Source organism: Eutrigla gurnardus, assembly GCF_963514095.1.
Source record: "Eutrigla gurnardus genome assembly, chromosome: 8".
Lineage (NCBI taxonomy): Eukaryota > Metazoa > Chordata > Actinopteri > Perciformes > Triglidae > Eutrigla > Eutrigla gurnardus.
The window spans coordinates 15,505,991-15,516,565 of NC_139922.1; the positions used below are offsets into that span (position 1 = coordinate 15,505,991).

A 10,575-nucleotide genomic window follows, 5' to 3' on the forward strand; every position below is an offset into this window, starting at 1 on the left:
TGACCATTTACTCTCATCAATACCTGAACACAATTGAGCACATGGAAGACACTCAAAAGGTCATTACAGACCCTTTTATGTAAATCAATGTCTTTGTTGAGAAACTGATAGTGTTTGGTGTAAAAGGTTGGAGACACACAATCTGCCTGTTAGCACCTTTCTTCAGGAGCATTAGCCGAGCGCCGGGTGTTAATTTGGCCTGTCTTGACCGATAAAAGCCAGGTTAGCGAACCGTTTGATGTTAACCCCTTTCTAAATCCTCACTAGTGGCGGATGAAGATGGGTTCTGACACGTCTGAGACAAACACTGTGACCATGTGGCGTTAAGTGAGGCAGGGGCGGCGTACGGTGAAGGTAAAATCATCTGGTATCCTATTTCTTTTTGACTCTATAAGCAACCCCTTCAATTTGACACATAGTGCCATATTATCCAATATGAAATCGTGAGCCATACGTCATATTGAACCACCAACCGCAATCACACAACATATGTATATATATATATATATATATATATATACATATATATTCTATTAAGTTTAAAACCATTCCCCGCCTTTAATGTACATTTATGTAACCATCACTTTGAAGTTTCCCCTCCTATGAGCAGCACCAACAAAATGTAACTCTTTGTTATTTTTAAACACCGGCACATATGAAGTCACATTTAAATTTGAATTGCACAGTTAGGCCCGAGCACTCATTTCCCTCCTCCTCCTCCTTCAGATCAAAAGAAAAGCCAATAAAAAATGCTTGGCTTGCAGGCATCAGCTTTGATGTTGCTCCTCTGCATGCTCATTTAAACCCCGGGAGCCACGAAGTCAGGAGTGGACAGCACCTTTACCCACGTCAAAAAGATTTTGTGTTTATCGTCTCCAACCCAGACACACAACGATTGGCATCAGATGCTGCTCTTTTAGGTGCCGACATCTTTTTTTACCCCTCTCTCTCTATATATTTCAAATATGATTGTGTCCTCTGTTCGACTGTCCGTCTATTCTCCCACAAGCTGTAAAACCTGAATATGGGTCATTTTTGATATGGTGCTTTTAACCGCACGTTAGAATTTAAGGTGCTGTGTGATGAACTGTAATCAAGAGAGCCCACATGGGCCTTTGTCTATTTGGCATTGTTAAAAGGAGCGCTCGCAAAAAGCATGCAATTACATTGCTCTGAAATTTGTGGCGCCGTAGCTCGCCATCAAATGGTGTTTTCAGGGGATTATGCAGCCTTGTTCGATAAAAACTCAGATGGATCATTCAAGAGCTTCCCCCCCCTCTCTATCTGTCAATACAAGGGGAGCACGTCGTCAGTGTGGCCTTTAATGTTCCACCTGTAATTGAATGAGTGCTGTGAACTTATGTCATCTCGTGTCTTCACACCTGTGAAACAAGCACGTTTATGAGCCATTTAACTCCTATTCATCCTGTTCGGCAACATAATGAGATGGTAACCCAGGTGGAGGAAAGTGTAGGGGAACTACTCTGAGCTTTGCCCGTCTGATTTTCTATGGACTACATTATTATATGTTATTCAAGAATTCATACATTTCGTTATAATCATTTTTGCTATTGCCGAGTACTAAACATCTCAGCAATGGAGAAAAATTACTGATGGCAAGTGTGTTGTACTTTTGTATTTTGCATCTGATATTGATGCTTTTGTTGTTTTGCACTATCCCCTTTTGCTGCTGTTAATGTTGTTAATGTTGCATGAATTAGTTTTTTACTGATCTACTGTTAGCTATTATCTACTCACTGGCGTTTATAAGAACAACAGTTTCATCTCAACTTTTATTATAGAGCTCAATGTAAAACAAAAAAAATCTGCTTTTTGCTCTGAGATCCAATCTTGGTTCAATCCTGCCAGTTTTCCCGTTCGTACCACACACAGCTTTGTAAGAAATATCAAGTATGGTGAATGGCCATCTATCCAGATATATTGCTCAAACAGGAGGTTATTTCACCCGCATGCATTTCCCACGTGAAATCCATCTGATCACTATGGGGACTGAGGGGCCGGCTTCAAAGTCGATATCTGATGGTGGCCTCACATCCTCAAGTGGTTTTAAAGACACACGTGTAACAATAGTGGGAGATGCCAGAAGGGCTGAGAGAGCGAGTGGTAATTGTAGTGTGACTGACTGAGGGCCGAGCCGCCCGTGGTCACCGCAGGGACTCGTTTACAGAAGGAACTGAAACCCGGCTGGAAAGGGTCTCCACTTCATTATCCCAACATGCAACAGAAGCCTCGTCTCACTGGCAAACACCACACACACTTTCTATCCATGTAGATGTTTGTTTTATTGTAAAAACATGTTCCCACCTTCCAGACTACATGCGGTGAACACGGGGGAAGATCTGATTGATTCACTTTCCCGTCTTACTGACATTTTTAATGACCTGCTATAAGTCACTGAAGCGTCTCCCTCAACTTGTGACTAGGAATTAATAAGCCTCGGTCCGGCTATTAAACATGTACAGTTCTTTCACATTGCAGACTCCCAACTCCGAGTTTCTTTTGTACGTGCATATCTATATTTATAAAGCATGAAGGCACTATTTTGATTGAATTCAGTCATTTTGTTTGTCTTTTTTAAATTACTTTTTGGGCTTTTTGTCTTTTTTAAATTACTTTTTGGGCTTTTGTCTTTTTTTTTTTTTTTTGAAAAATAAGAGAGAGAGAGAGAGAGAGAGAGAGAGAGAGAGAGAGAGAGAGAGAGAGAGAGAGAGAGAGAGAGAGAGAGAGAGGCGATAACATGCAGCACAGGGCAACAGGTTGGATTCGAACCCCCCACTGCTGCGGTGAGTCATCTTTATAGCTATTATTTCGAAACGCTATTCATTTAAGGATCTCACTGTGTCACTTTTATTTGAATATTTGTTTGTAAATTAGAATTTTAAATGTTTTCTTATGCAATATTTATTTCCCCTTCATCCTATAGATTTATATGGTATTGTTGTTATACGGCAACACGTAGCCTACAAAGCAGAATAAGTACGATACCCACGTTATGATCTGTTATCTCTTACGAGTAGCAGTAAATAAAAAAGGGCTTTTAGTGAAGAATTGTCTCCGTATCCTCTGAGTGCAATTTATGACTACGATGTGGATTTTAGTAGATACACAAATATATACTCTGAAATATGTCCACACTTTTTTTTTGAACAGTTCACGTTCACAATGAAAAATACAGCCAAACATTTTTTTTGCATGAAATCTGACTTTGTATTTATATCGTAGAAGCAGGTGGAAAATATGAACAATTTTACAAAAGCAGTTAACTGTGATCACCAACTCAAATGTTATTATCCATGCTTTATTGTTGACCCTGGAAGAAACGGCTACATACACAAATACGTACATTGTATAGACAAATAGATACATACATAATTAGTATTCAAACAGACACACTGTGTCAGTGGAGTCCATCGATGCCGCATGTCTGACAGGTGTGGATGATATGTACAGGTCTACTACAGTTCATGTGGAGCTGGCAGGGAAGGAGTGCGGGTGGGTTTTTTTGGGGCACTGTTAGCAGGATGTGAAAGTTTTCCAGAAGAAGTTTTTACAGGGGGCTTTGCGGTCACGCTGAGGCAGCGATAGCCGGTTGTAGACAGCCCTCTCCTCCAGACGGGACTCCAGCGGCTCCTCAAGGTCCACGGGTCCCGTTTCCCCCGGCAGCATGTTGGTGTCCAGAGCTCCATCCAGCAAGCCTGACAACAGCTTCAGGATCAGCTCCTTGCGCTCTTTGCTCAGCTCCTGACGGAAAAACAGATACTGTTATGATAAAAACCTAGTATTAAAGAGACTAGATCATTGGAAATGTGAACATTTAGCCTCTTACAGCTGCTGGGAAGCTCAAGTCTAACATAGTATTATCATTTACTTTTCACATTTAAGATGGTGTGAAGTAAGAGGATGAATTAAAGACGGTATCAAATGTATATTGAATTAAAAAACACATTTTTTCTTGATTTTCACAAGCAGAACATTCTTTTTTCAAATTCTAACTATTCAAACATGCCAAAGAAAAGACAAATATATCAATAACAACAGTGGGAAATATATAGAATATGTCCCATGAACAAAAAAAATCCTCCTCACCCGGTTCAAATGGACGGAGCTCCTATCCTCCACAGGAAGCACGGCCGCTGCTCTAACGCTGATCAGAACCCCCATGAGAGCCGCTAACACCACCAGGAGCTGCATGCTGTGACAGGAGTGCAGGTGACGGACCAGAGAGTCACAGGAGCAGGAGGCTCACCGAGATGGGAGTGAGTGTGAGGGAGGGAGAGACGGAGAGAGTCTGAGCAGCTCAGAGTTCCGGAGGAGAGTGGTGGTGAAAGTGCAGGCGCAGTTGGTGGCAGCTGGTCACAAGATTTGGAAACCACTGATGTTTCTTCGTCTCTACCTCCAAAGTACCTCACTCTTTTATACGCCTCTACCCCTGTCTGCCACTGACGTACGGGGGCTGGTGGGTGTATGTGTGAGGGTGTTTTTTTCGGGGGAGGGGAGGGTGTTGAGCGTGGAAGAGGAGGGGGCGGATGAAGGGGGTTTCGGGACAGAACAAATGGAACTGTTGAACGCTTAACCTTTCTGACAAATTGGAGGAACATCTGCAGAAGGGCCGACGACGTCACCGGGCCAAAACCAGGTTTGGACGTGCAACTAAAGTATTGACAGTTCTGATCGTAGAACCTCGGGACAGACAGGTGGACGACCACTTCCACAACTCATCAAATGTGCATCAAATGTGCTCTCACCCTCACTTAACACTGAAGGATTGAATGGGTCACATTTTCAAACAAATGTAAAAGGAATAGAAGCCGACCGTGCCGCATACAAACACCAGCAGTTGTACTTCTATCAGCATCTGATTGCTGTCACGGTGCCTCCATGTGCCTCTCTGACACCTGCAGATTACAATTGAGCGGTCTGACACCCACCATGACTGGAGGAAGTGCCTTCAGGAAATGCGCATCCCCATTTTGGAAGAGCAAACAGAGTTGTTAGAATGAATACGAATAAGAAGTAGAAATTCTTCTTCAGCAATTTAAAGCCAGATGTTTAGGTCCAGCAGTTTAGTGCATTAGATTTAATTGATATGTATCTGCTTGTCTGAATAAACCACAAAATCAATAGCCTTTGGTTGAGGATAGATGCTGGGCATGTGAGTCATTTCACCATTAATACACCACCAAAAATACAAACTATATCCCAACTGGTTTAATCTCTATTCATGCTTGGACTCTCGTTCAAGTAACAATGACTGTGAGGTTACAATATATTCCAGTTAAATATATTACAGGCTGTAGCTGCAGTTCAATTAAATTCATGCCATAGACTAAGCCGCTTGGATTAAACAAGTGACAAATGGTTTCCGACTACCAGTGCGTATTCCAAAATGAGTAAATTGCCTTTTTCTTTGCCAAAGTCTTTGCTCCACACTACTTTGGAGGTTTTCCCCAGACAGTGTTTATGTGATTTATATAGCATTTCATATTAATGAAGCATGCATGCTCGTCTTTATTCTTAGCGGATGCATTATTCTTAGGATGCATTTATTTTTTAATATTATAGCCTTTTATGTAGCTGAATAGCCTCATTAAATGTGGTCTAAGAAAGGAAACATTTGCTACATCTAATCTACTGCAAAAGCCAATTATACTGGTCTATATGAGGTGAATTCCTCACCAAAACTGATTATGGAGAGTTGATTACAGCATAAAACATAGACGCTTGTCAGAGAAGAAATTGTTCCGAGTGTTTGGGAAGCTGCCCTCCAGGATATATATCGCTGGAATAGCACAATTAACAGGGTTTACTGTTGTGACGTCTTAAGACGGTGCTACCGGCGGGGAACATACAGTACTTATATTCCAGTACGCCTTGCCTCGAATGGATTTGTCGTGCTTTCAAAACAGTGTTTGAGGTATTTTTTTCGTACACCGCTGATCTCAAGAGGGCCCCGAGCCAATCCCAAGATTAGTCGACGGCTGAAATTGGCTGTATTGAAAATTCAACGTGTTTCGAAAGAATCAACAACGACTGGGGGGCCCCTTTACAAATAAATATCTGCAGCCCAACCTGAAAGAGGCTTCACGCTGTGAAAAACGTCAGCGTGACGACAGGTCTGGGTGCAAGCCTCCTTTTTCACTACTTGACGTTTGGCCTCAAGCAACATCCCTCTGAAGGGGAATGGGCTCAAAGATCATCTGAGGATCTATTAATGCACTGGAAATATTCAAACATAAGCATTGAAAGAGATGCATCATAGTTCTATTATCATTAAAACACATACACATCCAATTAAAAAAATGATATTATGTTGAATTTCCTGTATTACAGTGTGAACACAAACGCCCTTCGATGCAGCGTGTAAAGCACTCCGAAGGCAGCGTGATGATAATGTACTGCTCTGTCGCAGGTTGGTCACATTTTTAATAGAAAAGCAGCGAGGGCTGAAGTCTTACGTGATCACAACAGTTGATGCAACCGAGAGCAACAGTGACGCTTCAGTCTGCAAAACACTGACTGATCTGGACAATTTAATAGAGCCGAGGGGCTTTTCATTCAAATTCAGGGGAAAACCTAGAATACAAAGTTGTATTCTCTGAGTAAGCATTTGATTAAGTTGAACAATATAATTGAAATGCATGCCTTTATACCTCTATAGGGGAACCAGTTTATACATAACAGATTAGAGGATGCCATCTTGTGACTGAATAGGGAAACTGCACTACGACTCTGCTCATACGAGGACCTACGGATACGATCCAGGTAAACCATTTTAAAGCTAAACACACATTAACCTGCAGGATTAGCTCACAAATACAAGACAGGTTTACCGGAAAGTCAAAGGTACACTTTCTATACTCAAGTAGAAGTACAGATACTTGTTGAATGTACAAGTTCAACTTCTTCACTCAAGTAAAAGTGAAAAAATACAGGCTCTGAAATGTACTCAAAGAATAAAGTAAAAGTATCCCTATGAAGGACATTTCTACTGGAATCGTGCATCATATTAACAAAATAAATCGATAATTCCCCTCAAATGCATTAAATCTAAAGTAATGAGCCTGTTTTTAGAATGTAAGGTGTAGAAAGTAAGTAAAAAGGTGTCAGAAAAACAAATACTCCCATTTGTACTTCCCACCTGAGCGCCACACCTTTTAAAGATATCACAAGTCAGTAACCAATACTACAATTTAATAACTGCATTATGAATTCACATGTTAAAAGCCATTCCAACACTGTTACATTAAAGACTTCCGCATCAAACTGATGGTCAAAGCTGAGCAAATTTATTTCATCTTGGTAATATTTTAAAGGGGCACTTTTCTCAACTACTGACACTTGAGCTTTCTTCTAGGCCACTATGTGCCTGGTACACTTTGATAGATACAGAACAAGTATTCCCCCCCCCCCAAACAACAAACATCCAATTTCAGGCACTATAGGGTTCATGTGTAGAGGACAAATTAGGATTCTGAATATACAGTCATGATAGATGGCAACTGAGTATTTTCCCATGAGCACAAACTGATAGTTAACATTACAAATAAAAGTACAGCAGTGTACTATGTGGTGTGTAATGCATCACATAATGTGTAGATACAGATCATCCGATACAGTACAAAGTTTGAGAGTGAGGTCCGGTTTGACGGCAATGCTCTTCCTACTCAGTCCAGCCCGTTAAATTGCTCTTCACAAAATGCTGATAAGACGATTACACGGTAAAAATGGAAAAGAAAAAAACCCCAAACAATGTCAGTAAAATAAATAAAACACAGAGAGCATGTAAGACTGGAAGGAAGGAAACGCATGAACAAACTAACACTTCTCACTGTGTAACTGAGCAAATCCACACCCACTGATTATTTGGTGCCTCCGCCCGTTAAAATCTTTAGGAGGCTCCTCTCTTCAGTGGTGCTGAACGGTGTGTGTGAGGAGGTGAAGAAGCCGTAGAACAAGGTGGGTGGTCTGTGGTCTGAGGGCCAGGTAGAGGATGAACATGGTGGTGTGTTGTTGCTGGTCATGCTTCACTGAGTACCTGTCAATGGTCAAGAAGATACAAGTGTGAAAACTGTGTCAACAGTATTTTAAAATAGCGCTCAAATCAAATATGAGAATTTTTAAAATTTTTTTTAAAAACATTTACCTTTTTTGCAAACTCGGGCAGGACGAATGATGCTTTGTGAATTTCAGGGTTGTAATACTTTAGGTTCATACTTTCCATTTCTTCTTTTGACAGTGACCTCATTGGTTCCACAAAATTTGTTTCCTAATTTAAAAAAAAGTGAATCAATCAATCACCATATCACCAAGAAATAGGACATTTCATAGTAGGATGGCACTCAAATTAGCCAGTGGCATTCATAGACGATCCGACAACTGCAGAATGATAGAGCACACTTACAGGATTTTTACTGCAGAGCATGAATCCAATTTGACCGCTGGGATACGTTGGAATGGTGCTGTAGGCGTAGTCCACCACAGGGAATAGGGTCTTGCAGAAGGTTCGCATCTCCTTTATCAGCTCCAAATGGAGCCATTGGCACTCTCCTGTGAAATTGACACAAGAGCAGACGAAGGGGCATGCTCATTTCCTGTGTGCCTTTTGTTGTTTAGCATTGTACCATCTTGAGGTAGTCCGAGGGAAGACTAGATAAATGGGAAACATAACAGCTTCAGAGGAGTTAATAAAGTGATAACAAGGTTTTTTTTTGGAAGCTTGGAAAAGGGGTGGAATTGTCATTTAGTAGCCTAGTAACGATTTGTACACAAGTCAGTGACTCATCACCCTTTTCCAACTTTGAATACAAAACTGAAATATAAAGTTACCCTGGGAACAAAGAATTCCACCGCTTCTCAACGCTGCCCTCATCAGTTGATAGTAAGACTCCTTGAACAAACTCTCAGCCGGTCCTGCAGGAAAAAAAACAAACAGAATTTGACCGCATCCTATAAGAGCTGACAAAGAAAGGTGTTATAACGCTTAATAAAGAAAGTGGCACTTACCGACGGGGTCTGAGGAATCGGTTATAATGATGTCGAACGCATCCTGGTTCTTCTTCATGAATTCAAAGCCGTCTCCAATGTGGAGGCAGAGCTTGGGACTGTAAAAGCCTTTGGCCATCCCCGGGAGGAACTTCTTTGATACGTTGATGACATCCTAGACAGAAGACAACGTCAACACTGAAACGATCAGGCGTTGCTCCGGTGCACCATTAGGAGAAAAGAACGTGAATTAGTATAGTGCTCCCACCTCATCGATCTCACACAGAACCACCGATTCCACCAGCGGATCCTTCACCACTTCCCTGAGCACGCCGCCATCTCCACCGCCAATAATCAGCACCTGTGGAAAGGGAAACGGGACGAACATCAAGACAGGAAACATGACTCATCCCAAGCGTGGATGTGCTGCAGTCAATCATTTCCCCAAGAACGAAAAAAAAAGAAAGAATCTGAGTGAAACCTTCTTGGGGCAAGGGTGACTGCAAAGGGGAAGGTTGGCAATCATCTCTTGGTAGGCGAACTCATCTCTCTCTGTGCACTGGATCACTCCATCCAGCACCAAGACATTCCCATAGGTTTTACTGAAAAGTGACATTACAGCATAGTGTGAGGGTCTCATTTGAAAGCGTAAGTGACTAATTCAGGATGTTTACATAACTTGGTTAAGATGCAGCAGAAAACAACAACAACAAAAGTATTGACAGATTGCTAGCGTGGCTAACCTGTAAGAACGTTATATTTCACCAACCCAGATTTATTCCTCCTAACGTCACGTCAACGTTACCACCTCGACTACTTGATAGTAGTCATCTCGCCATCTAGTTAGTTAGTTAGTTCATGAGCCAAACCCCCGGTTGGGACGGAAGATAAACCCTCACATGTACGCTGCCGTTACCGGCTGGAGAAAACTTGTCAAAATCCACGAGCTTCAGGTCGCTCAGTCACTGCTAGTAGACGCTAACGGCTAGCAACGTTAGCCAAGTTTTGTAGCTGAAGTACCCACCTCTTGAAAACCATGATATCTTGAAACCCGGACTTCTTGTGGTAGAGGACCTCCTCCACTTGGAGGCTCATCGCTTGCCCCGGCCACAGCGCGCACGACTCCGTGAACCATCCATCCTTTATGAGCTCCATGACAGCTGCTACGGCGGCGAGCAGCACTAACGTGTTGGTGAGAGTTTCAATGGGAGCGAGGACCGCTTGTCCGTCGTCTGACTGCTAAACATGATGGCTCGCGATATAGCGAATGGGGGGCCGCTGACGTCACTGGTTTGCCGTCTTTCGAGCCAATGGCGTGCCGGCATGACTGGTTCGCGTATAGTTTGTTTGACTCCACACCATAGAGCACGGAGCACACGTGAAGATAAAAGCCCTGGGGCGTACTACTGCGCCGGCGCAGCCTAGGTAACGACCGTGCATGTACTTTTATTCCATTTGATTTGAAACTAAGGCCTTCTCCAAAGTTAATATTTTTGATAAAAAAAACCTAACAGCCGTTCAACGTTTTTAAAAACAAGCATAAAACTGTCCCTCTTGTCGTGCCTGACTTTA

At 42.2% G+C, this 10,575-nt stretch overlaps 2 protein-coding genes across 2 annotated transcripts; both read right to left on the reverse strand.

Moving 5' to 3' along the window:
• Positions 1 to 3,235: 3,235 nt before the first annotated feature.
• Positions 3,236 to 4,403, reverse strand: sst6.1 (somatostatin family member 6.1). The gene is made up of 2 exons (XM_084015345.1): positions 4,108 to 4,403; positions 3,236 to 3,762 (listed from the first exon to the last, which is right to left on the reverse strand). The coding sequence occupies exons 1-2, from the start codon at positions 4,210 to 4,212 to the stop codon at positions 3,535 to 3,537; spliced, it is 333 nt and encodes a 110-aa protein (XP_083871471.1). The 5' UTR covers positions 4,213 to 4,403; the 3' UTR covers positions 3,236 to 3,534.
• A 3,581-nt stretch (positions 4,404 to 7,984) lies between these two features.
• srm (spermidine synthase) lies at positions 7,985 to 10,203 on the reverse strand. Its single transcript, XM_084015773.1, has 8 exons — positions 10,028 to 10,203; positions 9,485 to 9,605; positions 9,272 to 9,364; positions 9,025 to 9,178; positions 8,848 to 8,931; positions 8,423 to 8,568; positions 8,165 to 8,287; positions 7,985 to 8,056 (listed from the first exon to the last, which is right to left on the reverse strand). The coding sequence occupies exons 1-8, from the start codon at positions 10,156 to 10,158 to the stop codon at positions 8,039 to 8,041; spliced, it is 870 nt and encodes a 289-aa protein (XP_083871899.1). The 5' UTR covers positions 10,159 to 10,203; the 3' UTR covers positions 7,985 to 8,038.
• Positions 10,204 to 10,575: the final 372 nt, after the last annotated feature.

Bases quoted from the DNA above. Each gene is read 5' to 3' on its own strand.
- sst6.1 (XM_084015345.1), bottom strand. From the start codon at position 4,212: ATGCAGCTCCTGGTGGTGTTAGCGGCTCTCATGGGGGTTCTGATCAGC. The intron at 3,763-4,107 runs GTGAGGAGGATT...TTTTTCCGTCAG, and splicing joins GCTCCGTCCATTTGAACCGG to GAGCTGAGCAAAGAGCGCAA.
- srm (XM_084015773.1), bottom strand. From the start codon at position 10,158: ATGGAGCTCATAAAGGATGGATGGTTCACGGAGTCGTGCGCGCTGTGG. The intron at 9,365-9,484 runs GTTTCACTCAGA...CCCTTTCCACAG, and splicing joins GTCACCCTTGCCCCAAGAAG to GTGCTGATTATTGGCGGTGG. The intron at 9,179-9,271 runs GTGGGAGCACTA...TCTTCTGTCTAG, and splicing joins TTCTGTGTGAGATCGATGAG to GATGTCATCAACGTATCAAA.